The 18,109-nt window shown below is 44.1% G+C and overlaps 1 protein-coding gene across 1 annotated transcript; it reads right to left on the minus strand.

Annotated features, from left to right (window-relative positions):
• Positions 1 to 6,578, minus strand: amdhd2 (amidohydrolase domain containing 2). Its single transcript, XM_030736535.1, has 12 exons — positions 6,113 to 6,578; positions 5,370 to 5,520; positions 5,053 to 5,189; positions 4,623 to 4,762; positions 4,216 to 4,270; positions 3,916 to 4,128; positions 3,152 to 3,240; positions 2,823 to 2,967; positions 2,464 to 2,571; positions 2,262 to 2,330; positions 2,044 to 2,145; positions 1 to 1,465 (listed from the first exon to the last, which is right to left on the minus strand). Exons 2-12 carry the CDS (start codon positions 5,450 to 5,452, stop codon positions 1,386 to 1,388), a joined length of 1,221 nt encoding a protein of 406 aa, XP_030592395.1. The 5' UTR covers positions 5,453 to 5,520; positions 6,113 to 6,578; the 3' UTR covers positions 1 to 1,385.
• Positions 6,579 to 18,109: the final 11,531 nt, after the last annotated feature.

An 18,109-nucleotide genomic window follows, 5' to 3' on the forward strand; every position in this document is an offset into this window, starting at 1 on the left:
AAAATTTTCACAAACAATTAGGAAAAAATTAAAACTTTAATTAAGAAAAAATGAAACTGAACTTTTTAAAACAATAAAAAACGAAACTAAAATGAAAACAAAGTTATTTTTTAATTGTTTTTGTCCCTCTTTGCATCCTGTGTTGGTGCAGAGCTAAAGAGGACCGGGCACGTTTCTCCTGCTCCTGTTTGTACAGATGATCCCAGGCTGCTCTGAACACCCAGTTTTTCACAGTCTTCCTCCTCTTGGATCTGCATGATGTCACAGGGAGGGGATACAGCTTCATGGGAGCACAGCCTTAACTCTGTGCCCCATAAAGACGACATGTGGTGACCTCCCTGTACCTTCATGGCTGCAGGTTTTTCAGCCCTGATAGGCTGCACAGGCAGAGGTGACGCGCTCCCAGTTATTCTGTTCTTGAAGCAGATCTGAAATATGACAGAAACCGCTCAGTCCAGAAACCAGAAGCAAGGCTCACCCCAGCGGGCCCCCACGGGTGGTGGGTAAAGGATTACCCTCTGCAAATGTAAACTAAAACTTTCACCACCAGGGGGCAGCATTTCAGCACCAGCTGTGTGGAGACGTTTTCCAGGTTTTTCCAAGCGCTCCTGAGTTTTCATCAGATCCGTCTCATACACACACAGAGACCCACAAAGTGAATATTTCCTACTGTTAGTCTGTGAAAGCAGTCAGAGGGCTGGTGTCAGCGTGGATCACAGTGCTGCTCACACCACAAACCACAGCTAGGTTGTGGATTTGAACCCAGGACCCTCTTGCTGGGAGAAAACAGTGCTAACCACTGCACCATCACGAGCACCCATAGTGTTTTAAACCACAGACATTCACAGTAAGTAAAATGAGGACACAGATACAGAGGATGAGCTGAGAGGCTGCACCAACGTCCAACAGGAGGCCCGACCCTGTCTGCAGTTTCTGCTGAGGTGGTGCAGACGAGGCGCATCATAACTGCACATGCAGCTGCAGTAACACAACATCAGACGACTTCCAACAACAAACATGAGAGATTAAAAAGTCTGCACGCTGATTTTCAGGGTAATAAACAGAAATCTTTGGCTGTTTGAAAGGCAGGAAAACATTTTCCACATATAACAGGAAAACATGTTATCTGACATTTAATAAACTAATAGTGTGATAATATTTCATTGCATGTGACTCGGGTCCATTTTTCCTGCAGTGTTTGCTGCACTCAGCTCTGCAGAGCTTCTTGGTGCAGATTAAAACATTCGTGCAACATGAATTTAAAATAAACTAAACAATCTGGATCCTCTCCACAGTCGGCCCGTTAAAACCAGAACATGTCGCTCAGGCAGCACAAAGGCACAGAAGGTCCCAGCTGACGGCCCACTTTCCATCTTCATCTCCTTCTACTGTCCTTGTCTCCAAACCTCCTCTCCAGAAATATAGGTGGCTTTGACGGTGAGGCCGTCATCGAGCAGAACAAGGTCTGTAAAAAAGAAAGGGAGAGGGGAGATGAGGAGGAGAGGAGAGGAGGACAGAGGAGGAGAGGAGGAGGAGAGAGGTGAGGAGGAGAGAGGTGAGGAGGAGGAGAGAGGTGAGGAGGAGAGGAGAGGAGGACAGAGGAGGAGAGGAGGAGGAGAGAGAGGAGGAGGAGAGAGGAGGTAAGGAGGAGAGAGGTAAGGAGGAGAGAGGTGAGGAGGAGAGAGGTGAGGAGGAGAGGAGAGGAGGACAGAGGAGGAGAGGAGGAGGAGAGAGGTGAGGAGGAGAGAGGAGGAGGAGAGAGGAGGTAAGGAGGAGAGAGGTGAGGAGGAGAGGAGAGGAGGACAGAGGAGGAGAGAGGAGGAGGAGAGAGGAGGTAAGGAGGAGAGAGGTGAGGAGGAGGGAGGCACGGCGTTCTGCTGAGAAAAATCTGAGCTGCAGGAGTTTGGCTTGTTTTCATGAAGAGTTTAATCTGTCTGTCAGCGACCTGTGAAGTGCTGATAGATAGAAATTTGAAGTGAATCCACTCTGTCAGCAGAGCGGGGCTCAGTATGGAGATGTGATGGGCATCTGTCCGGGTCTGACCTGCGTCTGAGCCGTAGTCCAGTTTTCCCTTTTTGGAGCTGATTCCGAGAAGCTGAGCCGGATGGAGGGAAGCGGCTTCCAGAGCCTCCTCCACACTGCAGCCTGAAACAAGAGGACAGGAAGCAGCTGCAGTGGGAGGGGGCTGATATCAGGTCTCACCTGAGGAATAACCCCCCCCCTCCTCATTATTCTCTAACTTTACACGACTACAAACTGACCTGAGGCCTGCTTGAAGTGGCGCACACACATGTCCATCGTGGCGATGCTGCCGCTCAAAGTCTTCGTGCCTAAACACACAAAGAGAGACCGACGTGATTTATGACTGAATCTAATCTGGTTCTGTTTGCTCCACAGCATCACTTCAGGAACTCGTGGACCTTCTTGTGGCCGCAGTTGATAAAATGTAAAGGAAACTGAGACCTGCCACGTAGGCGTGGAGACCCTGGATCTCGATGACCTGCTGGCCCAGAGTGTGACGGCCAGGAGGAAGACCCATCGCGGTGATGGCGTCCGTCACCAACACCAAACCTGGAAGTAGAAACAAACACGAGTCTTCAAGAAGAAGGGAAAGAAGGAGTACAACAGCACCCACAGCAAACGGCCCGGCGGGCTGCAGCAGTTTGGAATTCGCTCCAACATCCAGGATTGTCCTGGATCTAACAGGAAACCCAAAATCCACTTAGAGCAGATTCATTCAAACACACTGAGTGACAAGAACCCACAGAAAAGAAGAGAAGGGCGCAGAGACGCCAACACTGAAATAAAAGCGTCAGTCAGACCTGATGGGTGAGCTCTGTGTGCGATTCGCAGGGCTGCAGGGTTGGTGTGGATCCCGTCGGCTATCATGCCGTAATAAACCGTCCTGCCCGCAGGGACCCGATCACTGGTCAGCAGACCCACGATCCCGGGGTCACGGTGGTGGAACTGGAGCAGGGCAGACACAGAAGGATTACTGACAGCAGGAAAGCAGCCAGGCAGGAAACTCACACGCGGCTCAGCGGATCGTTCCGAAGCTCCAGCCGGATGTTTGTGTTTGGAAGTGCAGGAACGGAGCGAGCGGCAGTGACCGAACTCCGAGAGCAAAAGAGGAGCAGCAGCTCGGACTCACCGGCAGCATGGCGTTGAACAGGTGAGTGATGAAGGAGGAGCCGTGCTGAACCGCCTCCTCGGCCTGCGACAGGTTGGCCACCGAGTGACCTGTAACATCAGCCCAGAAATCTTTATTCATATCAGAGTTCAAAGGTCGTTCCACTGACACCGAAGAACAGAGATCACAAATAAAACGCTCCAATTTATTTAAACCAAAAAGCATGCAGAAAATCAAAAAGGCCTCAAATTAATAATGAAAATAAAAACACAAGAAAAGTGGTTTAAAGTACCAATAAAAACAAAAAGGTGAATAATATTAATAATGTGAATAAAAGGAAAAAATAAGTCATAAAATCACACTGTTAGAAAGGTGTCGATAATATCTACAAAATAAAAGCAGACAAAACAGAAAAATGGTCTAAAATGAAAAATAACAGCAGCAAAAATTTAAAATCAAACTTAAAATGGTTAAAAAATTATAAAATCTACAAAATAAAAATAAAAACCTCCTGAAAATGAAACAAAAACATAATTTAAAAACAATAAAAGGATAAAAAAATTAAATAAAATTCAAACCTTACAGAAACATAAATAAATTTGTGGTAATAAAATTAATAAAGTAAATGATGAAACATTAATAAAAGCAAACATGAAATGGAAAAAGTCTGAAATCAATCAGAAATCAACAGTATGTGAGTGAAGATGAATAAAATTAATAATAAAATATAAAAATTGAACTGGAGCGACTGATGATCATGGTGGGCGTGGCTAATCGAGGCTCACCTAAGGACACGGTGATGCCCCTCCGGCTCAGCTCCCTCACCACCGATTGGCTGCCGGGCAGCTCGGGAGCCAGCGTCACCATGGCAACGTTGTCCAGGCTGCCGTAAGCCTCCGTCAGGTCCTCGAACCCTCTGGACTTGAAGGCTCGGAGGTATTTTTCCGGGTGGGCTCCTTTCTTCTCGGCGCTGATGAACGGACCCTCCAGATGAAACCCTGCAGAGGAGGTTTCAGGACGTGAGGTCGAGCTGTGTGACAGCAGAAACATCTGCAGCTTTTATAAACAAAGATATAATTCTTCACCAAGAACTCCAGCTCCATGTGGTCCTCCGTTATGAACTTTGACCTGAGGCAAAACCTGAAAGACACATTTTGATGACGGCTTTGATTTTACAGGTTGAAGCTTCACGAAGGATTAAAGTCATGAACGAACACAGAAGGTCCAGAACTCACAGGACCTCCTTTAGATCTGACCTTCAGCATCACCTCAGGCTGACCTCTGAACCTTCCAGTGCTGCAGACCTCCAGAAATGTTCAGTTTGTGTCTTTAATGATCATATTGTAGCAGAGCAAAGACTGACTCACAGCCATGAGGACGTCTCATGGAGGGAGGTGACCTGGAAGCTGCCCAGAGATGCACCAGAAGATGCCCCTGAAGGAGAGAGCAGGAAACCCCAAACCTTTCACTGGTACTGTTCTAAAAACGTCACCTTGTGGTAAACTTCAGGAGGGGAGGTGACCAGAGTGGGACAGAAGGACGTCACGCCGTGTTCGAGGATCTTCTTGGCCACAAACGAAACTCCACTGCCGACGTCCTCGGACGGCTGAGAGAAGTCGATGCCGTAACCTCCTGCAGGGAGACGACCGATTATGCTCCTCGAGACAAACCAGTAAGAACACTCTCAGTGACTCAGCTTAAAAACTGCAGCGTCAGCTTTGATTCCCCTCACGTCACCATAATGAGATCACCACGAGGGTCTCAGAAGAGCTACGTTTGTGACTGCAGGGTCACAGATGCAGAATGACCTTTTAGTTTGGTGCTCAGCTGTTCCAGAACTCAAAGTTACTGCAGATTATTGAATTGATCGTCTTTGCAACTCAACTGCCTATCAGTGTGTGTGTGTGTGTGTGTGTGTGTACCATTGATCTGGACATCTATAAAGCCTGGTGCAATGATGCTGCCTTCACAGTCCACACGTGTGTCAGCGTATCCCTGCTCATCGAAGAACAGCTTCTCTGGATCTAAAATCCTCCCCTCACGCACCCACAGGTCCTCGCTGCACACACACACACACACACACACACACACACACACACACAACATCAGCTGAACTATTACTGGGTCTGAACCCTCAGACAGCTTAAGCAGAGCTCTGGATGTTGTCGAGCTTTGGCTGGTTTCTGGCTCTAAGTGTGTGTTTGATGTGTGTGTTTGACGTGTGTGTTTGATGTGTTACCTCTGCAGCTCGTTGTCCCTCAGGATCCTGCAGTTGATGAACTGAGTGATGGGAGCGTCTGACACCGATTTGTTGGATGGCATGATTTTGGTTTTTCCTCTCAGCTGGTGAGCCTGGACACCACAAACACCGCCCGCTCAGCTTCAAGTGACTGGAAAACACAGCAGAACAAATCAAACGCTCCTCAGACAGCAGACTGGAAACTTACAGCTGTTCTTCTTCCGGTGGTGGTCGTTTAGATTGGAAGGAGCAAAGTTTCTGATAATGAGCTCAGTGTGTGTCCAGAAGCTCAGGTTGCTCCAAACACAGAGGCTCTCAGGTGGAGAAGCACAACCGACCTGCTGTTCAAATGTACAGGGGGGGCAACCAATCAGAAGAAAGTTGGCTTAACGTGGGAGGAGCTAAAAGGCTCGTTTCAGACAGAATGAACTGAAGGATTAATCTGCAGAGCTGCTGCAGGAGAGTCCAACATGTATGAGCGGAAACGAGTTTTAGATGGAAAAACAAAAGTGACGTTTCACACTGTAATTAAAGCAAAGCGCGAGCTTTTCATTTATCAGCTGATCTGATCTTATCGCAGTAGGTGCAGCGGCTGACTTTGACCTCTGATCTTTATGCTCTCAGTGAAACGTCCCGCAATAAGCAGTGATTGTTATCTGTCTTTGGCCAGCTCCCCTAATCGCTCCCTCTCTGCCTGAGGCCAAACTCCACCCACAGAACAGTGACTGTAAAGCTTCACCTACCGTCACACACAAAGTCGTAAAAACCCAGAAACTTGCTCAGGATCCCCTAAATCCTCAGTGCGACCCTGACTTCAGTCCAAACTGAACTTCCAGCCGTCACCGTGACGCTCTGCAGCGAGAGAAACTCGGACTCCAGCTACTTTAAATGCTGCGTTTTTCACACCGAGTTCTGCGGCTCTTCATCCCGGAACACCCCACCACCTGCCCGTCAGCTGTCCGGCCACCGGCAGACACACAGGAACAGGCTGGAGCTCCTGTTGTTTTCACGTACCTGCCCCAGAAGAGCTCAGCTGCGTGTCGAGCACAGTCGGAGGAAGAGGATCGAGTCATGTGACCGCAGGTCAGCTGATCAAAACAGGACGCGAGCAGCTGCGGTTCGTGTTCGCACCGTCAGAGAGGGAGACGGTTCGTCACAGGTTAAAGAACGGAGCCATATTTAATATTTATTAGGGACACCTCGCTGTTCCCGGCTTGGACCCACTTTTTTTGGTCCATGCTGACGTGACAGCATCACAGCTGCTGCATCCATGATGGGAATCTGCTGTTCCAGCACATCCCGACGGTGCTCTGCTGGACTGAGATCTGTGGCTGTGGAGCCGCCTGGGTGCAGAGAGCTCACAAACACAGTTTGAGCTGGTCTGAGATCTGTGACAGGGCGCATATGGGACCCTGTGGTCACTCGGGCGGTGGCGTTCAAACGATGCTGAAGTTTTAACGCGCTTTCAGCTGAGAGCAGCATCACAGAGTTCCTTCATTTCCTCCCATTTAACCTGGTTGTGTCCTGTGACGTCATTGTTGTTTGAATCTGTTTGTTGAGAATAAAGCTGAAGGAAAAATACACAGAACTCACTTCCTAACATGTCCAGCAGAGAGCGCTAAAACACAGCATTCACGGGCTCACCGGACTCTTCCTCGGACTCTTCCTCAGACTCTTCCTCGGTGCTGTTCAGTAAACGCTGCACATTTCTTAGATTTCCCTCTGAGGACCCCGTTCAGCGTCACCGTGTCCGGTGATGTCATCGCTTTGGAGGCCTTTTTCTTATTAATTAGCTTCATAAGTAAAATAATGAACATGAGCCACATTTCACGTCTTCATAAACACGGAGATGTTCTTTGTTTGTAGGGCAGCGTATCACAAACCTATTGTGTTTGCATTCAGTACAAATACATGCAGCTTCATTATATTTGCTGATTGTTTATGTGGTGCTTATAAAGGAAGAGCGGGAGTAAAAGATTACAATTAAATCACTGATGTGCATTTTTATTACCTTCAACGTGGGAAGGAAGTTAAATACTTTCTCTGCAGCACGTTAAAAATATGTTATCATTAAAACATGTATGATAATATGTTCACATAATCTGTTCATTTGTGTGTCTGGACTCCTTATTTTGCAGTTTTCCATCAGGCTGTTTCATGTGGAATGATTCATGTTTGTTGAATTCACACTTTTGAAGCGGGAGTTTTGGAGGGAGGAAGCACAAACCCGACCTCACAGCAGACAGGAGTGAGGAGCTGGCTGACTCCTGTCTGCAGGAACAGGAACTCAACTCAAATATACATCCAATATGAGCAGAGCAACATCATCAAATACACACATAAACTTTATAAATAATAGTTCGCCTTCAGCTTTCACGATGTCACACATGTTTAAAGGTTTATGAAATGTAAGATGTTGAAATGATGGTGGAGATTCAGTCGTCTCCTACACGTCCCAGAGTCCCAGGTTAAATAAAATATGGGTTATGAGATTTCTGTTTTTATTTACCTTTTACAGTGTCCCCACAAACACACACCTCTCTAGAAGTCTGCGGGAAGAAGGCCCTCTGCCTCGACCTGTGTAATACTTTTCAGATAGGTTTATGGCTCAGTCACTCATTTTGAGTCCTACTGAATAAAACAAAGTCTGTTTTGTAAATTTTGTTCATTTTAAGTGCCAGAAAGGAAGATTAACCAGTTTAAGGGCTAATTACTTGTGACCGACAAGTCTCTAGCCAATGAGGGTGCAGTCTGAGAGTCCGATCCAACCTTTGATTATGATGGTCATCTAGAGACTTCAAGACAGGACTTCACAGACCATGGCAGCTACAATGCTGTAAAAAAGCATTAGACCGCTTCCTTTGGTTTTATTTTTGCATGTTTACACATACTTTCATGTTATGGATCATAAAACAAATGCAGAATTGTTTTAATTCAGCCACATTTGAGGGTTTTCCAGCATGTTTAAGGTCAGTCAAAACCTTCATATTGTTTTTGTTAAGCATTCAGAGGTCGACTTGCTGACATAACCCAAGTGCTTTGTGTGGGAACTCCATATCAATAGCTATGGATTATGTACAGAGTTATAATAGTTTTGGATTTTACATTATAGTTTAGTTTTAGTTAGTTTTTACTTTTTTTTTCTCTAATTCAGTTAGTTTTAATTAGTTTTCAAAATGGTTTTGCTCGTTTTTATTAGTTTTTATTTTTGGTTTTATGCTTAGTTTTAGTTAGTTTCAGTATTAGTTTTAGTATTTTCATACTTAATCAGGTACGCTTTAAAGATACCCTTTAAAGAAATATATTCAGCAACCAACTGTTCACAGACAGCAGAACTACATGCTAAATGTGTGTAATATTAAGGACACACATGAACATCAACAGGGAGAAACAAAGAACAATATGAACTCCAAAACTCGATAAATTCAACAATAAACTCCCAATAAAGTTCAGCCTCAGGGCAGCAGATTAATAACAGCTACATGTGGTGTTTGACAAAAACAAACTCCTTGAAGGAGTCAAAGCTCAAATCCAGCTGCATCCTGATGTTCTCTCCACCTGATGCTGCTTCTGTTTTGGAGCTACTTGGTTAGATGCTCGCTGATTAGACTTGCAGGGCTTTGCGGCCTATGTAGCCTACGGAAGTGTCCGACCTCATGTCCGCATTTATGCATGTATAGCTGGATTGCGTGTGTTAATTACCTTGTGGTTGTGTGCTGGGGGTTTTTTGGTCCTCGCTCTTTGTGCTCAGTTTTTAGGGTGCAAACATATTTGTCCCTGTTTTTTCACTTTCTTCATTTCTTCACGTCCATTCCCATAGTTTCAGCAGCTCCCTCCAGGAATTTGCTGACATTTGTGAGTCCTTATATTGATGCTTTGATTATTAGTCCTGATTGTTATTATCTGACTGATAAAGTAGCCGGAAACGCACAAGGACTAAACACAACGTTGTGGCTGCGTTGACCCGACGAGTAGTCACGTTTCTCTGGAGGTGCAGGCCGGGTTGCCTTGTAGGATGAGAGCGGTTTCCGTAGCTGCCTTGTGTGCGCTTCTCAGGTCTACTTTGATGTTGGTGTTTTTTTTCCTGACTAAGAAGTGTTCCGTACATTTTTCATCATCCACAACAAGACACTCGCTGCTATCTGTGCTATCATAGTAAAAAAAAAAAAAAAACACTCCACATGGGACTCTCTGAGGAGCAGCGCGGTGTGCGCACGCACGCACATGCGCACCCATTTGCCCGACGGCGTTCCGAGCTTAAACTCGGAGAGAGGAAAAAAATGATTTCATATCAATCCACAAGACTTTTGAAAAAATAACAATATCTATAATTTCAGTTAGTTTTAGTTAGTTTTGTAAACTCACAATTCAGTTTTAGTTAGTTGTCGTTTCTTCCTTTTAATTTTAGTTTTTATTTATTTCAGTTAACGACAATGTTTTTTCAATTTCAGTTTTCGTTATTTCGTTCGTTTTCGTTAACTATAATAACCCTGATTATGTACTAGGTGCCTCAGTACTTTTGTCCATATAGTTAGATGATTGCAGCAGGGTTCTAGCCAGAAAAAATATTTCAGCCCGGTTTTGTGTGTGTGTGTGTGTGTGTGGTGATGGGGGTGGGGTTTGTACAAAGTAAGGTCCTGGCAATGCCAAAGGGTACAAAGGGATGCTGTACAAGCGCCCTGTCTACACAAAACACTGTCGGCGGAGGATTTCAGCTTTCCAGACTATCTCTAAAAGTCGCTGAAGTCACTGGGAAAAGTCGCTAAATTTGTCACTTGTTGCTTTTCGGGGGGGAAAAAGTGCTTAAATCTAGCGCTAAGTTTGCAACACTGAGCTCCTGGGAATTTATATTTAATAGAAAGTTCTAAATTGTCATTTGTGCTCCCTTTTTCACTTCTCCCCCTCACTTTAACATTTGTCGCCATTTTGCTTTCTGTAGCCACGCAAAATCAAACGTGAACAGGACCGTCGGGAGATCACGTGTGCACATTGTGAATGAAACTGGTGGTAGACTGCAAATTGCGGTGAAATAATACTACAGTGCAGCGGTCTAGCGAGATTAAATAAATCAGTCTGGTCACAGTGTGCGCCTGCTTGCTAATTGCAGTGATAGCAAACCTGTGAAATTCTCAGCCCAGTGTAAGACGACCTCAGCATGGCACGGTGCAGGCTGATCAACCGCTGGCTAGAACCCTGAGCAAGCTGCTGTCAATCAACAAAAACCAAAGATACATGAAGTCCAGATGGTAAGTTAAGTCTCACAGACATGTGCAAACATGGGGTGGCTGTAGCTCAGGAGGTGGAGGAGGTCACCTACTAATCTGAAGGTTGGTGGTTCGATCCCTGACTGCTCCATTCTGCATGCCAGAGCATCCTTGTGCAAAATACTGAAACCCAAGTTGCTCTCTGATGCAACTGTCAGAATGTGTGTGAATGAAAACACTTAAGCTTAGAAAGAAGTACTTGTATGGATGTGTGCGAATGAGGCATGTTGTATAAAGTGATGAGTTGAAAAGCACTATAAGAACCAGTCCACACACACGCAGGCTAGTAAAAACAATTACACACAACATTTTTAATTACAGTGATTGATGGCCACATGTCAAGTTTGTATTTGACAGCAGATCAGAGAGAATGTGGGATCGCTTATTATTACACAAAAACCTTTCCACTCCCACTTTATGAGAACTTCTCATGTTGACTTTTCACGTCAGTTGCAGGTGATGTGCAGGTGATCGGTATCATGTCCTGTCAAACACAGGGACAAAGAGAAGCTTGTTTATACTTGACAATACAGCTCATTTGGTGCATCATCTGCAATTTTTGTATTCTGCTCATTATTGGTGGTAGTGGGTGACAGGATAATCTTCAAACCAGGTTGGAGGCCTTCTCTCCCTTTTAGGCTGGACATCTGGAGCATAACTGGACTTCTTTATATACATTCTTGCTTTATCTACCGTGACTTCCCTATCCCAGGTTTCTGCACCACTTTCTCATGAAGGCTGGTTAATCTTCTGGGAAGAAGTCACGGTGGTGGATTCAGTTAGAAATGCTTGAGAGGATGTACGGTCCAATAGTTGGTTTATTTAGGATGACACATGATATATACAAATGCATCCAGGGTGTGTGGGGGGGGTTACTCGTAATCCACTTCCCACTTCAGTCCACGGCTCTACCATTCCTGCCACACAGCGCCCACAGTGGCAGCACCCCCAGGCTTGCACTCTGATTGACTGCACGACTGAGCCATCAGGGGTGCGCGCACTAAGACCACAATGGAAGGCTCATGTGCAGTTTCAGTTGATCCATCAGTCCTTCATAACAGTCTGCAGAGTACTCTTGGGAGACATCAACTGTCAGAGGCTGACTACACAACAGACCTGGATCTGTTGCAGAATTTATAATTGAGGCCCAAAGCAGAGATAGCTGTGACAAGCCAGAGGACGTCAGGACACTCCTTCGGTCTAACAGAGAGTCAGGTAAGTGTAGCAGATGCTGTCATGTTATCTGGATTACTGAGTTTAAGTAGGCTTTTGAGGTGCTCCACCTGGCTTCTTGCTGGTCTTGGAGCTTGAAGGCAACACGCATTCGAGGAAAGCACTACAGACTGAGGAAATCCAGTTACTTGGTTATTTATAGCCTTAAAATATTTAGAATGAAGACTGTGGGTAATTAGAGTAGTATACAAAATGTATTTATCACTGACTTTATACAGTATTTGTAAATGTAATACTGAGATAGTAGTATTTGGATCATTTACTTAAAGCAGCAGCATAAAAATATACTGAAAGTAACTAAAGTAAAAGTACTCATGTTTGTAAGAGCCATATTTTTGTATGTTGGTGTTATGTGTTTGAACACTAGGGGGCACTTAGTTTGAGTTGTATTTATATGGGAAGGGTTTGCTCATTTGGTGGGGCGTCAATGGTGGAAGCATAACAGTTTTTGACCGTGCAACATGTCGATCAGGTATGCCAGCATTTTCACTGTGTAGTCAGGCTGCATACGCTGTTCCATGATAGAGACGAGAGCTACCTGTTTGTAGCTACTCTGGTCTGCTCAAAAGGACTTCACGCTTCGTACTGATGTCCACAGACATTTATTTCTTTTACAGATCATAAACGATGCACGGATCATCAATGGAACACCTGGAACACCGTGAAAACTAAAATAAAGAACAAAATGGCTTCGTTCAAACTCTCGCATTCATATTAAACATAAATCACACATTTCAGTTGTAACACATATTAACAGCATTGCAAATAATCATTACCATGTGCGCCTGTTGACCAGTAGTAGAATATCGTTAGTAGATTTGAGTCTTTTATCGACGATTTCGTTTCTCTCTGCCTTCTCTTGTGTCCGTTCTCTCCCGCTACTGACAACACACACTTCCGGGTCATGCATTTCCATGACTTAATACAAATATAGTTTTCTTTTAAGCACCGGTAATTCTACAAACAAACATTAACTGAAATGCCATGTAACTTATTGTTATAAAATAATTGTGCCATTATTAAACCAAAATTAGCAAATAAAATCTCGTAGCATATTCCTACTTCCTGTCACTACGGCAACCCACACAGACCACCATAGCGTCAGCTACACTCCCACCAAATTACCTTTGATATACAATGTAAATGTTACATTTTACAATATTCTTACAAATAAATCAATGGTAATTTCCAAATATACACTTTCCTCAAACTTTACACATTTAGAAATACAATAACAGTGGGATATACCCTTTAACTACTTTCTACAAGAACAACCAACTTTTGAATGGGTCTTTCAATAATAGATGGCTTATGTAAGCGTTCACCCTTCTTCCCCAGTTTTCTGTCTCCAACTTGTAGTGTCACTTTCCTAACCAGTCCACCTTACACCTAGTACTCGTTGCACTGGAAGGTCACTGTAGTTGAGGTCAACATCTTTTATCTCAGCTGCACGTTCTGCCACATCGACTGAGTCTAGAACATCTCTGTTGTTGGAGAGAAACTTGTGAAGGTGCAGCTTTCCTTTGGCACACAAAGCCTGAGCCTCTTTCACAAGCTCAGTTGCCTCTCCAACAGTTTCCACACTTACAAGGCCATCATCCACGTAGAAATGCTTTTGGACAAAGTTAGCTGCTAACTGGTACTCTTTTTCATTTTCATTGGCCAGATGTTTCATACCATAATTAGCACAGCCAGGGGATGAGGATGCCCCAAAGAGGTGGACTTTCATTTGGTATTCTGAGGGCTCTGAGTCTGTGTTCCCATTTTCCCACCAGAGAAACCTCAAATAGTCTCTGTCCTCTGAGTTGACGTGGAACCTATGAAACATCTTCTCCACATCACACATGATTGCAATGGGGTGCTTGCGAAAACGGCACAGTACTCCTGTCAGTCCATTTGTGAGATCAGGCCCTGTTAGCAGATGATCGTTTAAAGCTGTCCCTTTAAACTTTGCAGAGCAGTCAAATACCACCCTGATCTTGTCCAGCTTTCGTGGGTGATAAACGCCTTGGTGTGGTATGTACCAGACATTTCCTGTTGTTGGCTGTGTGTCCACTTTTTCAGCATCGCCATCTCCGAGAACTCCTTCCATGAACTTTACATAATCACCTTTAAACTTGGGATCTCTGTCCAGTTTCCCTTTGAGGTGCTTTAAACGAACAAGAGCAAGAGCTTTGTTGTTTGGGAGCTGTGGGCGTGCTTTAAAGGGAAGAGGCATTTCAAGATGACCATACTCATTCTGATGAATTCCTTCTTTTAAGATTTGGAGGAACTGAATATCATCTTGTGATATATCATTGTCATTTGACCTGGTATCTGCAAAATCTAACTCAAGTGCCTTAATAATTGCTGATGGAGTTACAGGAGGTACCTCTTTCACAGATACACGATGACACAGACCAGTTACATCTCTTGCATTGACAAACTGCGGTGCCCCTCCTACAATGCTCCAGCCTAGGTCTGTTCTTACAGCATAAGGCTCGTTGCTGCCACCAGTGATGACCTCTCTGGGAGCTAGGGCTCTGGAGCAGTCATAGCCTATCAGCAATCCAACTGCACAATCCATTAGAGGAGGAAGGTCTTGAGCAATGTTTGCAAGATGTTTCCATTTGCTGGCGGTTTGGCATGTAGGAATGTGTGTGCGCTCAAGTGGAATAAAGTCTCTTGTGTAAGCTGGAGGTAGGTCAATGGATGTATTGGAGAAGAATCCTCTGACTTTAAGTCCTTGTACTCTCTGACTCTTCACAATACTGTCTCTTTTGACCATGGTTGCGAGCTTTAGTTTTACTGGCTCTGTTACTGCCCGCAGCTTTTCACACACTTCCTGATCAACAAATGTGTGGGTGCTTTGCGTATCTAATAGCGCATACACCAAAGTCTCATTGTTAGGAGTATTAGTTGCTGATATCCACACTGGCACAATCATTGAGGTGCTCCCATTATCACCTCCTTCCACTGAGCAAGACAGTGAGGACATATTTTGTTCTGCTTTTCTTTGTTCAGGTTCGTCTGCTGGAGAGCGGTCTTCATGCAGAGGGGTTGGATGGCTCCTTTTGCATATGCTGCACATGGCTCTGTTTTTACAGTCTCTAGAATTATGACCTTTCCTCAAGCATGCAAAACACAGTTTGTTTTCATGAACAAATTTTCTCTTGTCATCCGCAGACATTTCTGTTAGCTTTGGACATTTGTGTACGGTGTGGTTTTCTCCACAACAAATGCACTTGCTCAGGCTTGAGATTTGTGGTGGTATGTCTCTTTTCTTTCGTTTATCAGAGTCTCTTGGCTTGATTTCCTCTATATTAGGCTTAGTTGCAGTGGCTGAGGTGTCTGAAGCCTTTACATTAGTGACAAATGCATTTGCTTTTGTGCGTTTTGCTTCTCTTACTGGGATTTCTGCAGGTGGCTTTAGAACATGTAAGGACGACACTGGGTTACAAGCTATGCGTGCCTCCTTAGAGATAAAGGAAGCAAAGTCTTGGAAGCTTGGATAGTCCTTACCTTGATCTAGCTGTTCTGTTACATAGCGATTCCACCTGGATGTTATCCAATCTGGGAGTTTGACCAGCAACTTCTGGTTCTCCTCACAGTCATTTAGCACTTGTAGACCTTTTATGTGAGGCATTGCATTGCTACATGTTTGCAGGAAATCACTGAACTCTCTCAGTTTGACATACTCTTTTCCACCAATTTTTGGCCATTTGTTAAGTTTCTCTCTAAAAGCACGTTGCACTATAAATGAATGTCCATATCTTGCATCGAGCCTGTCCCATGCTTGCTTATAGGCTTCTTCATCTTTCCGGTAGAAGCTGCCTTCAAGTGTGGATTTTGCCTCTCCTGCAATGTATCTTTGCAGGTAAAATAGCCTGTCTGCAGGATTTGAGCAGCGTCTTTCTATAAGAGCTTTAAAGCTTGTGCTCCACTCTATAAACTTTAGAGGGTCACCATAAAACACAGTAGGCTCTGGAGCAGGTAACCGAGTAAGAGCTATTGACTCTTGAACTGCCTGCACAATGGCTGACTCATTTTTTGTGACTGGCTGGGCATCACTGTGACATTCAATATAAGAGGTGGACAGGCTAGAACTTACTTTACCATGTGCACATTTCTCATTTTTGTCTTTGATCTCCTCTTCAGTGTAAACCTTCAGCTTTGCTTGCATTACTTCAATGTCTCTTTGGTTTTCAAGCCTTTTCAGTTGTTGACGATGAGCTTCAATAGCATCTTCCATTTCAATTTCAGCTTTCTTTGCAGCTAGCTGTGCGGCTGTCTCGGCTCTCTTGTGAGAGATGCTGGTTGACTCTGAGAAATGGTCAGAATGAGGGCTGCGTGCAGTTACTCTGGAGGTGGTAGATCCATATATTGATCTGGCATATTCATTGTCAAGGAGCATGCGTAATCTTGCCTTTTCTGCTACCGCATCAAACTCACTTGCATCCTCTGTTAGCCGTACTCTCATTAACCGCATCAAGTCCAAAGTTACAGCAGAGCATGCATCAACTTTCCTCCGAATTTCTTGATTTGGGGCTGTTTGCTTTCTGATATCGTCATACAGTTCTTTCAATTCAGAATCAAACAATTCAACATCATCCATCATGCTGTATAAGTCTTTTTCTGGGCATTCTTCCTTTAATCTTGTGCGAATGTCTCTTACTTTAATTTTCCACTTGTCGTAGACTGACTGGAACTTTCTTTCCTTTTGGACCAATTCTTGCTCTTTTAGCTCCTGCATTTTAGGTGTAAAATGTCTTTCACGGGAGGATTTTCTAATCTCTGTTTTAGCTTGATCAGTTACAGCATACTTTACAGTTTCTTTTGGTCTTACATCTGCTTCTGTACATTGTTTACCTTGCTCTTGAGGCTCATGGTTAATATGGCTATCATTTTGTAACAAGGGATTATCATTGGAAGTCATTTTGTGTTTATTCAACTCTTATTCATCCATCAGTAGCAGAGGCCGTTTAATTACACAATCTGACCATAGGATGCGCATTTGGACTTGATCTTACTCCCGCAGTTGAACTCTGAAGCCTGTAGCTTGCGGCAGGATGTGAAGAACTCTGGCGCCGCCTTGTGGATGCAGGGTGAAGCCGCCTCAGTGCGCCGTATCAGGTCACGTGTCGCTATAACGCCCCCTCGGTGCGATGGATCAGGTCACGTTTTCACTATAACGCCCCCTCGGTGCGATGAATCAGGTCACGTTTTCACTGTAGCTACTCTGGTCTGCTCAAAAGGACTTCACGCTTCGTACTGATGTCCACAGACATTTATTTCTTTTACAGATCATAAACGATGCACGGATCATCAATGGAACACCTGGAACACCGTGAAAACTAAAATAAAGAACAAAATGGCTTCGTTCAAACTCTCGCATTCATATTAAACATAAATCACACATTTCAGTTGTAACACATATTAACAGCATTGCAAATAATCATTACCGTGTGCGCCTGTTGACCAGTAGTAGAATATCGTTAGTAGATTTGAGTCTTTTATCGACGATTTCGTTTCTCTCTGCCTTCTCTTGTGTCCGTTCTCTCCCGCTACTGACAACACACACTTCCGGGTCATGCATTTCCATGACTTAATACAAATATAGTTTTCTTTTAAGCACCGGTAATTCTACAAACAAACATTAACTGAAATGCCATGTAACTTATTGTTATAAAATAATTGTGCCATTATTAAACCAAAATTAGCAAATAAAATCTCGTAGCATATTCCTACTTCCTGTCACTACGGCAACCCACACAGACCACCATAGCGTCAGCTACACTGTTGTTGGTCATAAAATAATAAAAGGAAAATGAAGACAAAGATGTTTGTTTTCGTCAAAGTGTGTGAGTACACAGCTGTGGAGCACGCGTCAGAATCAGCTGAAAGAGACGCCGAGTATCAGCGCAGGAAAGCTGACACAATGTTTACTCAATACACAATGCCTTTGGATTATTTTGACTTCAGGAAATCAAACTGCAGGTGAAAATCTATTACCCTGAACACGATAAAGGCACTTTAACATTAGACAATAGATTTATGTTACAGTAAATGACACAAATCATGTTGACTCAACATGATTTTTATGCAGTCTTGAGTGAATTAAGTACTTTGTATTTACTAGTAAAATTTTATGGGACTGATGCGCACGTTAAAATCTATATATACTTTATTGATTCCACGAGGGAAATTCCAGTGTTACAGCAGCAGCATAAAGAATACAAATAAAAACAGTATAATCTGCAATTT

The sequence above is a fragment of the Archocentrus centrarchus genome, chromosome 8 (genome assembly GCF_007364275.1).
Source record: "Archocentrus centrarchus isolate MPI-CPG fArcCen1 chromosome 8, fArcCen1, whole genome shotgun sequence".
Lineage (NCBI taxonomy): Eukaryota > Metazoa > Chordata > Actinopteri > Cichliformes > Cichlidae > Archocentrus > Archocentrus centrarchus.

What these genes read in the sequence shown, in the direction of transcription:
- amdhd2 (XM_030736535.1), bottom strand. Translation starts at nt 5,452, where the DNA reads ATGCCATCCAACAAATCGGTGTCAGACGCTCCCATCACTCAGTTCATC. An exon ending in AGGGACAACGAGCTGCAGAG is followed by an intron (nt 5,190 to 5,369) that starts GTAACACATCAA and finishes GTGTGTGTGCAG; the next exon opens with CGAGGACCTGTGGGTGCGTG. An exon ending in TCTCCACGCCTACGTGGCAG is followed by an intron (nt 2,331 to 2,463) that starts GTCTCAGTTTCC and finishes TTGTGTGTTTAG; the next exon opens with GCACGAAGACTTTGAGCGGC.